The sequence below is a fragment of the Poecile atricapillus genome, chromosome 5 (assembly GCF_030490865.1).
Source record: "Poecile atricapillus isolate bPoeAtr1 chromosome 5, bPoeAtr1.hap1, whole genome shotgun sequence".
Classification (NCBI taxonomy): Eukaryota; Metazoa; Chordata; class Aves; order Passeriformes; family Paridae; genus Poecile; species Poecile atricapillus.
In genome coordinates, this window is record NC_081253.1 from 22,663,759 (window position 1) to 22,682,339 (window position 18,581).

The 18,581-nt window shown below is 41.2% G+C and overlaps 1 protein-coding gene across 1 annotated transcript in view; it reads right to left on the bottom strand.

The window, feature by feature from the left end:
• PDE11A (phosphodiesterase 11A) overlaps positions 1 to 17,501 on the bottom strand; it is a 105,714-nt gene extending 88,213 nt beyond the window's left edge. Inside the window, exons 1-2 of the mRNA XM_058840508.1 lie at positions 16,704 to 17,501; positions 4,535 to 4,693 (exon numbers count right to left, since the gene is read on the bottom strand). Coding sequence (XP_058696491.1) covers positions 4,535 to 4,693; positions 16,704 to 17,501 — 957 coding nt within the window. The remainder of the gene's footprint in view (positions 1 to 4,534; positions 4,694 to 16,703) is intronic.
• Between the last annotated feature and the right edge of the window lie 1,080 nt (positions 17,502 to 18,581).

Sequence of the window (18,581 nt, forward strand, 5' to 3'; positions counted from 1 at the left end):
CAAAACTCCAGTCCCCACAAAAAAAATCCCATGACAATTTGTCTTGAGCTGTTCTATAGAAGAAACTCTTTCTGATACCAAATCTGACCATTTGTTTATTGTTTTATGATAACATCTAGAGGCATCAAGCAAGTATCAAAAATTTAGTGTAATATGTACCATATGCACACAGTGAAAAGTAGCCCATGAGTCTAGGAAAATACACATTTATGTAAAAAATACACATTTATTAAAAAATATAGAATTCACTGAAATATCCCTGCAACGCATCTTAGGCAGGTTTCCAGGTTTACCTCAGAGATAAAGATATCCAATTCAAATATCAACTGCCAGTCTCAAAATAGAGGTACTGATAAAGGGAAGTTTTTAAGTTTTGAGTGCATTTCAAGTTCTGTAATTAAAAAAGAATCTAGACTTTCAGCTTAACTTGAAAGCACAGCTGAATGTATACAAGACCGAAAGAAGTCCATGCAAATGTCTGTCATGACAGTCATTTTGTGCTGTTGGTTACAAACCAATGATGTTAAGCTGCCTTGATAAAGCAAATATCCTAGTGGCAAATTGCTTTTAACTCCCCCAGCATGACAGTTCAGTTACTGTGATTTATTTTAATTTAGATTTGTGCAGCAAGTACATTTCGAGAAGTGTGCCTAATAGACCATTAGAGTTATCCCAGATAGCTCTGGTACTTCAGCACCTTCATCCTTCAAATATCTTCGTTATTTTCAGTCTTCTTTCAGCAAATTTGTCTCTGGCACTGGGAGGCGAGTGACATATGGGCCACATGATACCTTTGAGGATTATGCCATTTTTAAATAATAGCTTTTGGAGTCTCACTCTGGAGTCTCATGGAGCCATGCCAGAGAACCAAGGCAAGTATTAGCAGAAGGTTGTCACATACTGCAATATATGGAACACACAAAAAAATTCTGTATCTAATTTGTTTCTCATGTTCCTTTGTAGTGGATCCATCATTTATTTTCAGGTGACTTTTTTTTTTTTTGTAAATTCCACACGTTTATAGAGCTGGAGTTATCACTTTCACAGCAGCCAGAGATGCTTGCCTGTTCTGGATCACTTCCTTTCCTGGTAGTTTTATTTACAGTTGATTACTTCCCTAAGATAAAGGAATGGTCCTTACTGACTTTGAAATTGCTATCTGCCAGCATGACTCTAAGCTCATCATGCAAAAACTCACAGAAAATGAATTAGCAGGTACTGCAAAATCCCTGGAAATCATTCATCACTTTGGCAGACCTGATGTAGGATATATTTAAGCTTTAACAAATATGGACTGAGAAGAACACAATAAATTGGAAAATTCAGAATCACATGGCTGCTATTAGGAATGTAAGAAATAAGATGTTGGAGCATGAGAACACTTGTCTTCAAGCCCCCACAAGCCAAAGACACATCAGATAAATCCTGGAATCTACAGACATATATACTTCTTAAAAAAACTAGCCACAGAGCACAGACAACCAAATCCAGTGCTTACTTCCCCCTCCCAGGTCTCACTGCATTCAAACTACTGGTTTTCAGCAAAACCAGCAGGGTTTAATTCGAGATGGCAGCCCTGGATACTTTCCCTGCAGTCAATTCACTTCTTTCAGACGAGGAGGATGTCAGAGGCAGGGAGAACCAGCCAATTTAAGTGACCATGGTGCTGCTGCTGCTGTTTGTTAAGCCTCTCTGATGGAGGACTAGATTTGTTTGGGCACTGAATTTCAGAAGACTCTAAAGGGCAGACAATAATCTAAACCACAGACTGTCAAACTCTTGTTAGGTTTTCTCACCAGTCCTGGAACAAGTATGACTCACCAGCAAACAGCACATACACTTAAGTGAATCTTCAGCACAGAACAGGGAATGCATGTTGGGTGCATGGCTCTTTTCAAGGGTTCAGGGCTTTTATCTTTGTGCTCTTTGTCTGTGCAAAAGAATTGGTCTCTTCATTTACAAAACACATGTAAAAGTGTATCACCTGCTATTTTTCCAAAAAGTTACACAACAGAGTGCAATAGTGATGGCTCTTGTGGGTAATAAGGTATTCCAATATTGTTTGTATCAAACTGAAAATCTCCAAAATCAGTTTGTTCAACTGAGCCACTAATGTTGGGGTGACAAAATGCATTGTGACACTGAGCATCTTTCTCTCATGCCTGTGGCTGTCATCTAATTCTGAACTTAAACAATGAATTGGCTGAAACATCCCTAAGGAGAAAAGAAATTTGGCAGTGGGAAACAGTATTAAATGTGGAAAATTCACTTCGATTTGTTCTTAGTGCCGTGCTTTTTGACACTGTGGTCAGACATGTAAAAGAAAACCCTGAGAATTTGCCATGAAAAACAAAACCAGAAGAACTTTGCAACATAATACTCCATTTTAGGTACTGCAAAGTATAAACTTGGTTACAGCTTGAGAGCATTAAAAACTCCTCAAACCTTAAATATTTTATTTGCTATTAACTTCCTGAAAACAACTAAGAGTACATGAAAATGATGCTAGCATCTACTTAATTCTAATTGAAAACATAAGTCTTTGTTTCCTATTGACTCAAGACAGCAGTGCCGCCAAGAGACATTTCATTATACAGTATCGTCTTGCCGTTTTATAAAAACACTCCAACAGATTATTTTAATTGCTTTGCACAACACTAAGAGAGGAACGACACTTGCAAACAAGAGCCAGACTCAAATTCTCTCAAATTCTCTGAGACATTTCTCTGAGAGGGCTTCAGGGGTAGGAAAAAGACTGCTAATTTACATTTGCATTTTCTAACCATTCTGAATCTGCTGATTGTCAGAAAGTGTAACATCAACATAAAGCTGCACAGAGGTCTTTTGCCAGCTACTTATCAGGCTTTTCTGTTCAAGCCATCTCAATACCCAGGCTACCAAAGTTTTCTTTTCTTATTCTGAAGGGGGTTTCTCAGTTTTTGCTTGCCTCCTCTCCTCACAAACATCTATGTTGATATAATGGTTAAAAAAACCTGTTTGCTAATGCTGCAAGACAGTTCTCCTGAAAGTATGTGCTCTCTTGCTTCCCAGAGCTATATCATGATTTTTCGGTTACCAGCTGAGTGAAAAAAACTTAAAAGCATGGGTTTTGAAATAACAGCACATGGACTGCCAGGCCTCATTAAATCCAGGATCTATAGGGCAAAATGATGGTTATGTTCTCATTTACTTTTCCATAAAATCTACATGTCAGAGCGCATCCAATATATTCTTGAAAAGTTCTAACATACAGGCATATAACTATAACAGTGATATAAATTACTAAAAAAAAAATAAAGATGACAAAGTATGGATAATTTGCTGATTTTTAGATAATATTTGGCAGTCACTGAATCAAAAGTAACTCAGAAGCAACTTACAGTTTCATAAGTTTAGATAGCTTCTAAAGAAGCAATTTAAGAAGTACTGGATAACTCCAGATAAGGTACTATCTCAAAATTGAGAGTTAAACTTAAATTTAGTTAATTCAGTCTAAAGCACTATGCCAAATCAGTTGCACAAACACTTTGCAGAAATAAAAAACCAGGAGTTAAAATTATTTTTATTAAAAAAGAAAAAAAGGGTGTGTAACATTAACTGCATTTGAATCCATATAAAGAGCTTTTTGGAGGAAAAGTGTGCCTCTAACTACACTTCCACAAAAATGGAAGTTTTTTGAACCCAAATTCAATTCTATTTCAATCCACAGAAGAGTAGTTCCCTATTACATGCTTAAAGGAGATTCTGTTTCTCTCTCCTGGGCTGACAGAGCTGCAGTTCTGTTCCTTCCCAGTTTGCTGCCCTCTGTCATTCTCTTCCCCAGTCACGTTTTGGCTTTGTGCACATTTTCCCTCCAAGGTCAGCTGAATACATTTGCCTTCAACAGCAGCATTTTTTTATTTCCCTCTGTCTTTAATTCAAGCTCCTTTTTTGCAGATACTTCTACTTTCCTGCCTTTTGAGCTCACTTTACTCCCCAAATTCCACCTGAGATACACGTACCTGGTGTTCCTTCCCATCCTCTTTGTCCTTTAGTATTTGAAAATCTCAAATATTTTAGAATAACAGATTTATATATGCATAATTTCCTCTAAAATATTTTTTTTGCATATGCTACAGGCATTTATACCATAGAAAGTACAAAGCGAAGGTCTTGATTTTTGGAGTCAGCAAGCTTAGGAGTTTCTCTGTGATAATTTCCCCCCAAAGTAATTCTTACAGGTGAAGTTTTCAAAAATAAAAAATGTCTTCCTACTAAGGTCTACCACATAAAAAAAGTCTGCATAAAATTAAGTTGAAGTTTTAGCCATAGGAACTCAGACATTTACAGAACAAATTTTCTATTTTCTTTTCTCCTTCTCATTTCTATTACATTTTCTATTGAAAACAACAAAGATGTACACTTTGCTATGTACTTCCAGAAAAACATCATAAACACAATGTGCTATTTACTAATTTAGATTAAGTCTCTTTAGACAAGTCTACTGAATTAGAGAAAAGATTTAGAAAGCATGCAAAAGTAAAGGTAACCTTACCTTTTCATCATCATCAGAAAAAGGGGCACCTCCTGGAGTCTTATTTATTGCTTGGGCAACACCAATAATGTCTCCATCACTGTTTCTTATGGGCATGCACAAGAGTGACTTTGTCTTGTATCCAGTCAGTTTGTCAATCTCATCATTAAAGCGTCGATCCTTTGAAAGAAAATAAGAGAACATCAACAACATCCATTTCATATATCTGAGCTTTCTTCAGACAGCAAAGTACTTTTCTCAATGTCTGATATGGTATTTTTCAGTAGCATTAGGCTGTTGCTTCTCTGTTATCAGCCCATTCTTTATTAGCTGTTTTTCCTCATTTTTCTCAGGGGATCAGTACAAGATTTACCATTACATAATCACATTCACTGAAGTCCCACGTTTATACCTCAATTAGAAGAATGTCAGCAAAGACTGATGTCTGCCATCAGTAATGTGACCACACATACACATTTCTGCTAGGCCCTGCTGCCATTTCACACCCATATTCTCTATACATTCACAATGTCTCTCTCAAATAAATGGAGACTCTTTTTGGCCCCATATTTGTCTGTTCAAGTAAGACTGGTTATGTGGACTGGTATTCCAATGCAGTACAAACACATTCTCAAAGAAATACAGTCAAAACCTCAGCACTTTCTGGAAAACTAAGTACAGGAATGTCCCTGTTTCAAAAAAGGCACTGTGCAGCAATCCATTCTCTGGAACAGTAAAGCCCAAACTGCAGATCATAAAGTAACTCAAAGGAGGCTGAAAACTTTAAGAGGTAGTGCTGACATCACTTTTGTTCATCTTGCTAGAGCAGTCTTCAACAGCTCTTCTATCAGCCAGAGAGGAAATGACTGCTTTTCACAGGCAGCAGCTCTGTTCCTGCAGGGTGAACATTGTGCTGCAGGCAATAGTTATAGCCAGTTCAGACTCTCCTGACATGAGGGAACTAAGCTGCTGTACAAAATTAGGCACAACTTTTTGTTTTCTAAAGTTTAAACAATATAGGCTGTGAAATAATGTGCATATTTGTCTCAAGTCATGAAAACAATCCACACAGTGCTTAATTTTATTGTGATGAGGAATTCATTAAATTTTTACTGAAACTAAAAACTGACCATTTTTTTTCTTGACAATTTTATATGTATTTCTATTTCCCTATTGTAAATTCCAGATACTATAGAAATAGTCTCTTCTAGTCACTTTGAGACATGATTAAGAAATGCTGTATTTTTACCCATTATAAAGATTAATATATACATTTGGCTACTTTATCACTAATTGCACATTTTCCAACATCTCAACCAGGAGGAATTAATACGAAATGTACCCAACAACCTCTTTGGGAGAACCAGAACTCCCATGATGGATAGTTTTTAATAACAGCATCAAGGATGCAGATCTGCCTGATCTTGTGATCTTTCCATATGCTTCTAAAAACTTTTATATCAACTTCAATAAAAGCTGAACTGTTCTGCACCACAGAGAATCCTGCCTAGAAAGATATGTTTCTTCTACAACAGAAGAAAGGAAAATGCAGCGCAATTATCACACAGTTGGCTTCACAAATGCATAAATTAGATATTTCTTCCAGTACTTCCTGGTAATGTCTTAACTACTGCTTGGAATTAGTTGCTGTTGCTGAAATATTGATAAGATATTTTGTGCTACTGAAGAACACTTCCTTTCGAGCTCTAGAACAACAACAGTGTGCCTTGAGTAGCAATACTGCTGTGGATTGACACCTAGCGGACCTTACAAAAAAGTAAACCTTCAAGGGGCAGTTTAACTGAAAAAACCAGCTGTTGGTCACAGCAAAAGCGAGTTGAGATTTTCTCATCTGAGTACACTCCATACATGTGGTGTAGCAGTCACTGCCATTTCAACAGGCCTCAGGATTAACATAAGAGCACTGCTTGATCTGCAGGGTGTGGTGGGACACAGGACAGGGCTGGTGGACCTGTCAGAATGAGATACAGTACAGCTGCCAGTGTCAGATGTAATGATCAGCTGTGGAGCCCTAATGGATGCTATGGAGCAGCAGAGACACAAGGGGGATTAGCAGTCTGAAAAGTGTTGGTGCTTCCTTTATCGTACTGCTCCTTCCTGCCACACTGCTTCTCTTTCCAGGCAGATCACGGACGTTTCCTGTTTGTATCTCTCCCTGGAACCTCTACACTAGGAAGAAGCAGGATATCAGATTATATCCACTGATGCTAGAGAACTGGGTGACCTTTTGCAGAAGGGTATTACATCTTGGAGACAAAACTTAAGGTGCAGTAGTCTAAGAAAGTCAATGCGTTTAATTGGAAAAATGAGACATTGTTCAGAAAAAATTCAGTAACTTGGTAGAAGCTGAGAATCATCAAGATGTGAAGTGAACCTACCCCTAGTCTTTTGTGGAAAAGTGTGCCAGAATTTCATTTGGCTGACATTTGAGAAAGTGATGAGGAGAGATATATAAGTGAACAAAATAAAATGCTGTTCCTGGCAACATTGCTATTGTTGAACCATGCAATATGCAGAGAAAACCGTGACTGGGTGACCTGCATTATGTTCCAAACCTCTTATCCCCACACTCTCTTCTTTCATCAGTTACTGTCATAATAGGACATACATGGCAGGATCTAAGAGAGAGGTTTTACTGAGTTTAACAGTACCAATAAAAACTTTAATTCCCAGGTGTGAACTGTGATGGCCAAGAATGGACAAAATTCATACCTCCCTCTCCTCACAGGGTAGTAACCTTGAGCAAGGAGGCCTGTTTAGCAGCTGATAACAAAGCTGGTAAATCAGAGAGAAGATCTGTCAGATTGCAAACATTTTGAGATATAAACTGAATTATCCCACATGTTGGAACAGCCTGCAACACAACAGGGTCCTCATTTGCACCAGGCTCCTGGGTAGTAAGGAGTCTCAGTGTTTATGACAACAATGCAGCACTTGCTTTTAAGTTTTTTACGATTAAGACATACATTCAAAAATCAGGGGCAGACTAGATAAAAGCTTTTGAGAGAGAGACTTCACCATAATTGTAATTGTACTTACAGTATTTTCATGCAAGAACACTCATGAATTAAAGTCTTCCACTGATTGTTTAAAGCATTACTAAATACTGCTGTGGTTCTATATAATGAGTTTTCTACACAGAGATATTAAAAATGTGAAGGCTGAGGCACTTTCAACTGGAATTTCACATCTGTCATCAAGGAAAAGTTACTCTGTAGGACTAACCCTATCCTAGTTTTAAGGGTATTTATTGACTGTAAATGTTACCCTGTGAAAGGTGAATGAAGTAAAGACATAGAAGAGAGCAAGTTTGATCAAACAGTCCAAGTGCTGGTAACCCAGTTATCTGCACAGGAACAATGTTGTCCCAAGTTTTTGACATATTTGAAGATTGCCAGTGAATGAGAACAAATATGTTCATGGTTTTATTCTGCAGAAGACCAGATTAAGGTACAAAAAAGGGTTTGGTGGTTTTTTTTCCATTAGGGTTCTAGAATCATATATAGTATCAGAATCTCAACTTTCAACTAAAGTTTTGTCTTCTGAGCAGTTTCACCAACTGCCTTTTGGTGATGATTTTCAGTTAAAGTTGGCAGTTCATACTTTGTTAGCTAACATACAAGTATCATGGTGGGTTTTATTTTTTTCAACATAGGATAACTCTTTGAACTTGAAAACATGACTTTTTATAACCTTATCAAAACTATTACATTTTATGTGAGCATTATTACCATGATTTAGAACAAAAGAAAAAAGTATAACCCTAACCCAAGTTAGCTAAGAATCAAATATTATAATGGAGGATGAAACTTGCTTGATAACATTTCCAAGAATTAAGTCTTCATGACAAAGCCACTTACTCCTTCTGCAGTATCTAAGGAAAAGTGTTTAATTGAGTGAAATGCACCAAACACCTCAGTCAAAGCTGAAAGAGAAAACCATTTTTGATTTTATGATTTGAAAACACCTTTCAAGTCAAGACACAGAAGAGAACACTACAAAAAATGTTCAATTAACAGGCCTGGCCTATTATTTTTTTATCATTTACAGCACCATTTTTTCTTGTTGCTTTGTTTTATTTCTTTAGAAAGGGCTCTATTATAAAAAAAAAAGCACAACTTGCATCAAAATTTCCTGGATTATAATGTATTTAAGTCACTGATTAAGTTGCTAAATTGCATCAAAAATAACTAATACAAGTATTATGACAGCATCGTTACTACCTGAGTATTACTGTAGTACCAAACTACATGAGATAGACAAGTTTGAGTGAATTTATAGAAAGACATCCTCCAAGAGCCTTTACAAAAATAAAGGAATTGGAAGTTGGAAGATTTCATAACTTGATTCACTTTCCTAATCGCACTTCCTGTAAGTATAATACTTAAGTTTTTGTAGAAAGAAAAAAGACCAAGAAAGCTAAAAGAGCAATCTAAAAGACAGCAAGTTCTCTAAATTCAAAGCCTAACATTAAAAAAGCCAAATACAAATAAAAAAAATTAGGGCATGCAGTCTGTTCTAGATACACTTTTCTAAAAATCACATATGGTGCAAATTACATTGTGCATAAACAGGAAACAAAACCCAAGCAATAAACCACTAAAGGAGATATGAGGAAACCTTGTAGACAGGAAACACACACAAAACACAAGTAATAAAGCAATCTCTGAAGAAACTTCCATGTAATGACTGCTGCAGCTATTCCTGTCATCTCCCCCAAAATCCCTAAATCCTCAGAGACAAATGCAGCAAGAGAACAAACTAGTACCAGGCAGCAGCACCACAAACCTAATTCTCCCAAGTAAATAAACACAGTCCAGTTATACTGTGACTATTTATACAGTGACAGCAATATTTCTTATAAGAAAAAAATTACTACAACAGATAGGATACATGAAACAGCTCAGCCAACTCTTAGTTCTTTACTCCCAAAATAATTTTTATAAAAGGATAGAACATTGATCCTCAAAAAATTTTTAAATTCCAGATTTAAAACTAAGACCATATATAGTCTGAATTTGTAAAGCAGCTTACTTTGAAAAGACAGAAAAGGTGTTGATTTGCAACAACAAAATACTAAAACTTTTTTGGTGTTTTTTTTTTTCCCCCCGCATATGTCAGGAGTTTGGGGCTTTGTTTAGTTTGATTCATCTCATATGACTTAAACCCTTCTTTTGAGAACTGTTTCAGTTGTTAGTTTGACAATGGACATTAGTAGCAATGCATCTTTGTCTGACTTGCACAAAATTATGTGAAAAAATCATATAACAGTCTTAAACAGGAAAAAAAGACTTTATAAGCACTAACAAATCTGCAAAAACAAGTGCCTAGCTAATAAGTATAATTACAGTTCATGCTTCATAGTCTGAATTGATCAGCAGAAAACATTCCTCTGTAGGACATCATCTAGATCCATAACATAAGGATTTTGTTTTCCTTCTTCAAAACAAACTCCAGAGAGATCACCAGTAGCATGACTGAGTCGAGTTGCGGCCTTACATACAGCAGATTCTGTGCACTTCTAGTCTGATTGTAGCACTATTAAATAAATTGTTTACAAAGAAAAATATTTTTCCTCTAGTTTTCAATATTTAGAGATGACATCTGATTACTCCATCACAGTGGTTCTCTCTCCCCTTCTGCACCAGCCCTGACTGATACCCCACTGGACACCAGCTAGAACCATGCCCATGTTCCCATCGTTGTCGCAATGTTTCTTTGGGACAGGGCTTAGAGCTGACCTCCTAAATATTAATCATTCTTTATACAAGACATATACACAGATGGCTTTAAAAAGCTAATACTCCTCTGAGCAAGGAAACCAACAAGACTCCTGGGTGTTTCAAGAGAAATCTGTGTATGGGTTTAAACCTAGCACCTGCTGGAGATTACTCAGGTGGGCAACACAGTTCCAAGTGTTACAGCAGCAGTCTTACTGTGACCTTAGCAGTAGTGTTTGTTATCGACAAAGCAGCACTCATTTTGAAGTGTGCACTCTAGAGACATGAAGCTCAGAGTGCACAGAGCTGCTGTTGCCCTGTTAACACATCACCGCTGAGCCATTACTTCCATTTTTTTTTCATAGTTTGCCAGTAGGGTTATTTTAGAAAAATAAAACAAATTAATTGCATAATGTTGTGTGTATACTTCTTAAATTTGTTACTCTATAGAAAAGCTATGCAATAGCATACAACTGTAAATAACCAGAACGAAATATCCATTTGTTTTGAAAAATTGAAAGCAAATCAAGCAGAACACCAAAACAATTTACCACACCAAACTACAGCTTTACTCAGTCTTGTGCTTGTAACAGGACCTCAATTAAAATCTGAAGGCCCGAGTCCTGACATTTTTTCTGCTTTTCACTGACCTGCTCTCATGAAATATATATATTTTCTATATAATTTCTATAATTTCTCATGAGGAACCACAGAATGTCACCAGTTTCACATCTGTTCTACAGAGACATTCTAGACTGTCTGAGGCCAAAAAAACTGAAAACATCTGTACTCTTCAGATGGATGGATCAGCTGAGCAATAAACCAGTTAACGTCTATCAGCTTACCAAAAGGAAAACCACCTCAGCTCTCCAAAAAGTTTTTCCTGCCAAAGCCGTGCAGGGCCAGCAGCCCAGGGACCTGCTGTGGGAGGGAGAGCTGGGGACTAGGGCAGGAACTTTCAGTAAAGCCCCACCTGGGCCCTCTGAGCACAGCCACTGCTGGTCCCGCTCATCCCAAATATCTCAGCACCAGATCTGTGGTGAGCACAGCTGGGGCAGCGAGCAGCGGGTGAGGATCCACTGAGGAATGGCTGAGCACCCTGGAGGACAGGCCTGGTGGGGGAGGCAACATCACCTGCTCACACGAGTGTGGAGGGAAGGTGTGACTGCTCACCATGCCTGAGGGCTGCCACCTGCAGCGTACACTGCGCTGCACAGCCCTCTCTGTGCTGGGCATCCGCAGCAGCAGCACGGGGATGTGAAACAACTGAGCCTTCACTTTGGACAAGTGTCCCTCTACCTGTCCCTGCTGTCAGCCAGGAGCTCCTGCCCCTGGTGGGCATCTCCAGAGAGTCACAGTGGTGTGACCTGAGGAGGTCTTGGGATGTTGTACGCATCAGTCAGAAACTACCCCTGGAGAAGAAGACTTATGGAGTGAGGGAGGTGACAGGAGGTGAGAGACAACCTCAGCTACTGCCCTGAGGGCTCTCTGCCTTTCCTTCCCAGGACATGCCTACTGTAGAAAGATCCCTCTCTCCAGGCTGTGACATGAAGGATGAAGGGCTTGTTCACGGCCAGTGGGCTGCAGACACAGGGATAATTACAACACCCCTTCACTGATTGTACTTAGAATTTCAAGTTTTCCTAAATTTTGCGTGATGGGCTGTAGTGTCCTTTTCTGCAAACCACATCAGAGCATCTTAGTTTTTACTGCTGAAGTTATTCCTGCATTCCCCATGGTATTTCCTAGTCATATTTAGTGTACAGCAAAGAAATTCCATTTTTTTATCTTTCTTTTTCCTGTATTACATGGAAATTTTAAAGACCACTGTGTATTCTGCTTGACAGGTATTACAATCTTTACTCTCTTAAGAGCAACCTCTGTCCTTGTTAAAACTGAAATTCATAGAGCTGTTGGTGCCACTGTCCAATGCTGCTGAGCAGAACTGAGTGCTTCCCATTTGCAGGGCTAAACCTCCCAGGTTTTAGTGCTTTAACTGCTCTTTGAAACTGAGCGAGACCCACTGTTAATACTGCTGATGACAAACAGCCACCCTGTGTAAGGAAACATGGCTCATGCCTCTTCTTGACCTTCTGCACGCACAGCCAGCCCCACAGGGGCCCTCCAGGCTCAAAGCTCTGCCCTCCTGAGCAGTAAGTCTGTGATGCTGTCCTGGCACTGACACTGAATACCCAGAGCTCACCAGGACGGCTTGGAGAAGACAACAGCCACAGTACCTGTACCGAGGTACTCAGGGATGTTTAACACTTGCTGTGAAGGGTTGTGCGTGTGTTAACTATGTTACACTTGGCCTTGAAAGAGGTAACAGGAGAGTCCCCTAAAGAGAGCTCGATTCATTTTTTTCTTTCCTTGATTTCAGTTGCAGTAATGTGGTTACATTTTCTTTTTGATGACTTGAGATATATTGAAAAATAACTGGTCATATTTTACAGCACTTTCTCTAACTTACAAAACCCATGTCTTAACATGACTCCATTTAATATTTCTCCTCTTTGCTACATGCTTTATTAAAACATCCATCTGGTAAGCCATTTTTGTCTCCTGTCTTTTAAAGCTACTTTTAAAATTCCAAATTTAACATAAGATGTGCAGCAACTTTATTCAGCTGATACGGGAAAATGGCAGAACACATTTTTTACCACTTTCTGATGTTTGCTTACTATTCTAGGGGCTAATATTTTTTTACACTAGTTAGAAGAATTTGGGATGCTATTAAATTGTTTCCTAATTTTTGCACAGCTAAAGGTATAGCAATAACCAAACATTAAACTTGTAATTTAAAATGTTTACTATTTAAATACTGCTCTAAAAGATGGAACAAAATTGAAATTATCAGTAATTTCAGCTAAACACCATGCATGTCCTGTGGGAAGAATGGATAACATGAAAAAATCCACAGTTTCAAATAGGAAAAAAATCTTAAATTTGAAAACAGCTTCTAGGAACTACAGGTAATGGTCTCTGTCTGTGTACTTACAACAGGCTCAATAGTCTTCATATATGGCAATGAAAACTACATCTATTCTCTGTCAAAAGGAGGCTTTATGGACATTTAGGCCCCACATTTCCTTGCCTGTATGACCTAACTCTTCTTCCAATATGTGTGCTCAAGATACAGTGCATTATTCCCATATGAAAAAAGAGTCAAAAATGCTTCCCAAAATTTACATATGGGAGCGTCCAAGGCCTTATTTTAGAACTTAAAGTGACTGAAAGTTTGATTTACAATTCAACTGGATTAATTTCAGGAGAAACAGTTTTAGACTGGCTTAAAAATGAAAATGAGAGAAAGTATTTAATTGCTTTCCTTTTCTCAAATTCTCTGTACTGCTAACACTTGCATATCAGATCATGTTAAAATTATAAACTCAATTCCATCAAATGACTTTGCAATGTAATAAATAAAGCTTTTAATGCCATGAATGAAACTTTTCAACCTTTGAATGAGTTATATGACATTCATCTAAATTTTTCCATAAATTATTTGTCGAATTCTCTATTGCTGTGAGCCTCCAAAAGTTTGTTCAGTCAAAGCTGAACTTCATGAATTAAACTACTGTGAGATCTTACATAGTCATTGTTTAGTGTTTAAAAGAAGTGATTATTATACAGTCCTCCATGTGTGATATTAATTCCAAACCTTGTATCTATGTATGTTTATTGAATTAAGAAAGATTGTTCACATAAGCAGGTTTCGAAAGTCCCACTCAACAACAGTAACAATCACCTGGATTGTGGAAAAGTCCCATCCTATAAATTACTTTTTATTTTGCATTTTTTCTTTTTAGAAGAATAAATGTGCAATTGAAATTGTATGCTGTCTCTGATAATGACACAACCAGTCATTTACAAATACTTCCTGAAACAATCAGTCTGATGGACACAGGGGACTGCCTGCACGGACCACATTACAAGACATGACAGCATTTAAATGTAATGTTGATTGCACCAAAGTACCATTAATGTCAGTCATAGCTGACAGTACAAGCAGGCAACCCAATTTGTACTCACTGGTAGAATTCCAAATGGTATTTGATCAGGCTCTGAAAAAATAGAGATGGTTGAATAAATTTCCCAATACAGTAAACTAGCTAACTGATGATATGGAAGTATGTTTACCTATTTTAAACAAGTTTGTTAATTTAAAAAACAAGCAAAATAGATTTAAATTAATCTAGAAGTTCCTCTGACCTTGTGTAAAGCTTTTTCTTGCCAAACAGCATCAGTATAGAAACCCTCTTTAATGGAAAAAAAATGGTGCTCTGCTGTCACCTCTTTTTCTTCAGCTCCACCTGACAGAGTTTCCTGGTCATGCTGGCTTTTTACCTGACAGTTGATTAAACACTTTCATCACCAGTGGCAAAAAAATAATATTATCACACTTATTAATTTTTAAAGTGCTCCATTGTGGGCACTACAACAATCTGAAATGGAACAGCTGTCACCCCTTCATGCACAGGTACCTGGGTTCCACAGAGCTCTTTATACCTTTAAATTAGGAATGTCTCCTTTTGATGATGCACAATGGATATATAGCCTTGCCAAGTAAGAGAAGATGAACTGTACTAACTCAGAAACGTAACTGAAAGCAGGGCCCTGTTTTATTATCAAGGCAAAACTTTCATTAGAGTTGGAAGGTCTTAAGTTTCATTTGCACTAGAGTAAATCAAACTAGCTCCACTGAAAGTAGGGAAGTTGCATTTGATGTAATTACAGGATGGACTTGGATTAGAACTTGCCCGTCGACTGCAGCTAATGTACTTAAGGCTTAAAGATACAATGAGTTGTATTATTTATAATATTTAAATCGATTTTGAATAAGAGCCAGACAAAAGTATAACATAAATAGCACTGGGAATGGCAACTGGATGGATTGTTTTTCACTTTTCTCTGTGGATGAAACATAAAATAAACTGTTCAAAGCAGCTGTACTCTTTAGCAGGGAAGCGAACACGAAGTGGACAAACACTGAAGAAAAAGTAAAGCAATATATGTCCCTAGGACTAGAAAACACTGCCCTTTCAGCGGCATTTTCACCTCCAAAAAAAAAAAAAAAATAAAGGTGGCTGGAGCTATCCAGAGTTAGAAGAAGGTATCAAGTCCCTTCCTAGCCAAACTCAGATATCCTTTATCTGTTTATGAGATGGGACTAATGACAACATACTGCTTCACCTACAGCAGCAGATATTCTAGGAATTGCACAGTTTTACAAGTGAAAGTAATAAAATCAGACTGCAAGAAAAAGTGTATAATGCAGAAAGGGGAAAAAATAAAGGAAGAAAGCCAGCTGAAATTTTTTCAAAGGTGATCCAATACTCATTTTAATCTGAGCATTTTTACCATTCCTTTTAAAATCTGTGATTTGGGAACCTTTGGCAGTCTGGATCTGTGAGGTGCCTAGTATTTTTCAAATATTGTTTGACAAATAAATAAATATTCAGCCCCAAATACATATACCTTGGCTCTTCTGTATTCAAAACCCAAAAATAACTAAATCTTATTTTTCAAGTTTCTTCCTTGTAGTCTGCTGTAAAGCATCATCAGTTTTTTAATGTTTATTGGTTTTGTTATTATTATAGAGTAAAATAAGACTACTAAAATTCTTCAAGACATACATACATCTCCCACCTCTCTCAAGCTTTCCAAGATCCTAACTGAGAAAACGTGAGAAAACTTTGTGGTTCTTCATCTTCTCAAGAAGTTCTAATTGCTGGTAGTATCTTACACAAACAAACACTAGAAACAGACTCCCACCCAAAGGAGTGGATTTCAAGCCAGAAAACTGAAGGTTCTGCTCTACATTGACACATTCGGGCAAAGGCTCGTATGTCCCTGCTGAAGCCAAGGGTCAATGTCTGCCTTGAAACCAGAACTACATTTTCACAATTTACACTGAAGCCTCTAAAGAAGTAAAAGGTGGGGAAAGTCTTTGCCGGAGAATAGCAGGACACTGGCTGCATCACTACTAGGAAGAGGTTTGAAAACACATACCATGTGGGCTGAGTGGGCATATGCAAAGGTGAAAATATATGCTTTTTTGAAAGCAATGAGATTTTTTTCAGCAGCGGAGATCCAGGGAACATTGAGACAGAAATTTAAGAACACCATCTTTGGGATTGTCACAGGCGTTTTGTTTTTTTTTAAAACTTTCTTCAGCCGGTTCCAAAACATGCTTTAGAAACACATGAAGCGCCTATCTCCCCTGCGAAATCCAGACCCCTGTGGTGCGATTGTAGTGCCCCTTTGGCCCCATCGGCGGGGCTTCCCCTCCCGCTTTACCCGGCGGTCCCTCGGCACTCGCCCCGCGCACTCCGCGGCGCTGCCGGCCGGGCCAGCCCGGGGGGCTGCGGCGGGGGGGGCGCCCCGGGGAGAGCCAGGGCCGGCGGCTGAGGGGCTCCTCGGGCCGGGGGAGCCTGCCCGGCTCCTACCTGGTAGGCGTCGGGAATGTTGACCGTCTCTCCATGCTCCGCCACGTAGCCGATGATGCCCTTGCCCCAGGGCACCTGCACTTCGTTGCTGTCCTCGGTGGAGCCGCAGGGCAGCAGCGGGGTGCCGGCGTGCACGTCGAAGAACTTGGAGACCAGGGTCTTCTTGCCGGCGGAGGTCCCCTCCACGAGGAAGAGGGATCCCCGGTCCGCGTCCACCATGAGGCAAACGAAGATGAGTATCTTGTAGCTGAGGCTGGTGAGGTCCAGGTCATTGGAGATGTCCTTGACCAGTTCCAGGAAGAACTGGCGCTCGTTGTGCTCCTTGAGGTAGCGCTTGTAGTCCAGGGCGGTGGGGGGGTACTGGGGCAGGCTGACGCGGGACTCCAGCAGGGCGCTGAGGATGTGGGCGGTGGTGGGGGGCAAGGAGCTGGCCTTCCGCAGCAGCGCCCGCCGCCGCACGCTACTCAGCGGCTCCTGCGCCCGGCCGTGCACATGCTCGTCGTAGGTGAGGTTGACGTGGATAGCCTTGGAGCGGGCGAAGCTCTTCCGCAGCTCCTTCTGGGACGCTCGGCGCTGCAGCCCCCCGGGGCCGGGGCCGCCGGGGCCGCCCGCGCTCCCCCAGCCGCAGCCGGGGCCGTCGCTGCTCCGCCGCTCCTCCGATGGGCCGGCCGCGGGGACGGCAGGCGCTTTAGGGGGCGAGTTCTTCCTCTGCAGCCACTTCTCCACCAGCTCCGGGTGCCTCTCTAGGAAACTTTCCACCGCCGCCACGTCGAGGCCGGCATCGCCGGCGGCTGCCATGGTGCCGGCGGCGGCTCAGGCCGCGGGAGCTCCCGAGCTGGCCATGCCCGCCCGCCGCCACGTGCTGCTGCTGCCGCCCCGACGGCCGCCCTGGGGCACGGGGGATGCCGGCAGCCCCGGCGAGGAGCCGCTGCTGCCCCTTGCCCGGACCCCTCCTCAGCGGCGCTCCTTCTTCTCGCCTTCTGCTTTCCACTGCGACCTCCTTTTCCTGCCCACCACACTTTATTATTATTAGTAGTAGTAGTATTCGTATTTTTCTAGCTATTTTTTCCTGCTTCCCGGTTTTCAGCCTTTCTCCAGCTCTGGTCTCGGTTCCCGGTTCTGGGCCGCTCCCCTGGTGAGTCGGGCAGGCGGTGTCGCCGCGCCTCTGGAGATGCTCCGGGAGCGCTCGGGCAAACCCCTTCTGCCAAGTGCTGTCAGTGCTGGCGGCGGCTCCTGCGTAAGCCAGCCGGCAGACCACTGAGAAGGAGGGAGGGGAGGACGCGTGAGCCGAGCGGGGGGGCAGGCGGGGAGAGGGAGGGCTGGCGGGAGCGCTGGCAAGCCCCGCTGCGGGTGGGGGGGCACTGCCGCCCGCCTGGCAGCAGCCGCCTCGGCAGGGCGGGCTCCGGCAGTGGGGAGCTGTGCTGGGGAGTTTCATTCAACAACATCGGGGGGAAAGGGAGGGGCCTTTTGTCTGTGATGCTCGTTCGGGGAGGGGACGAACCCCTCCGCGGCTCCCGCCCGTGGTCCGCGGGAGAGGCGGCGGGAGGTGATGGGAGCGCTCCCGTTAAAGAGCTCTCGTTTATACCGTTATCTGAGCTGCTTCAGTGCTTCAGGAGACAAGCAGAAAAACGGAGTCCTTCCAAGAATCCTGAGTGAATTCTCTTTTTTGAATCACTGAGTTGACTTGCGGGTGGCCTCACCCGTGCGGGGCCCCGACTCTGGCCGGCTCCCGCGGGGTGTGAGTGGCACAGCGGGCTCTGTCCGCCCGGAGCCGCCCAGGGCTCTCCGCCGCAAGCCGCTGCTCCCCGGGGCAGCAGGGCGGGAACGGGCGCGCCCAGGCGCTCCTGGGTGTCCGTTCGGGCATCACCGGCTGCCAGA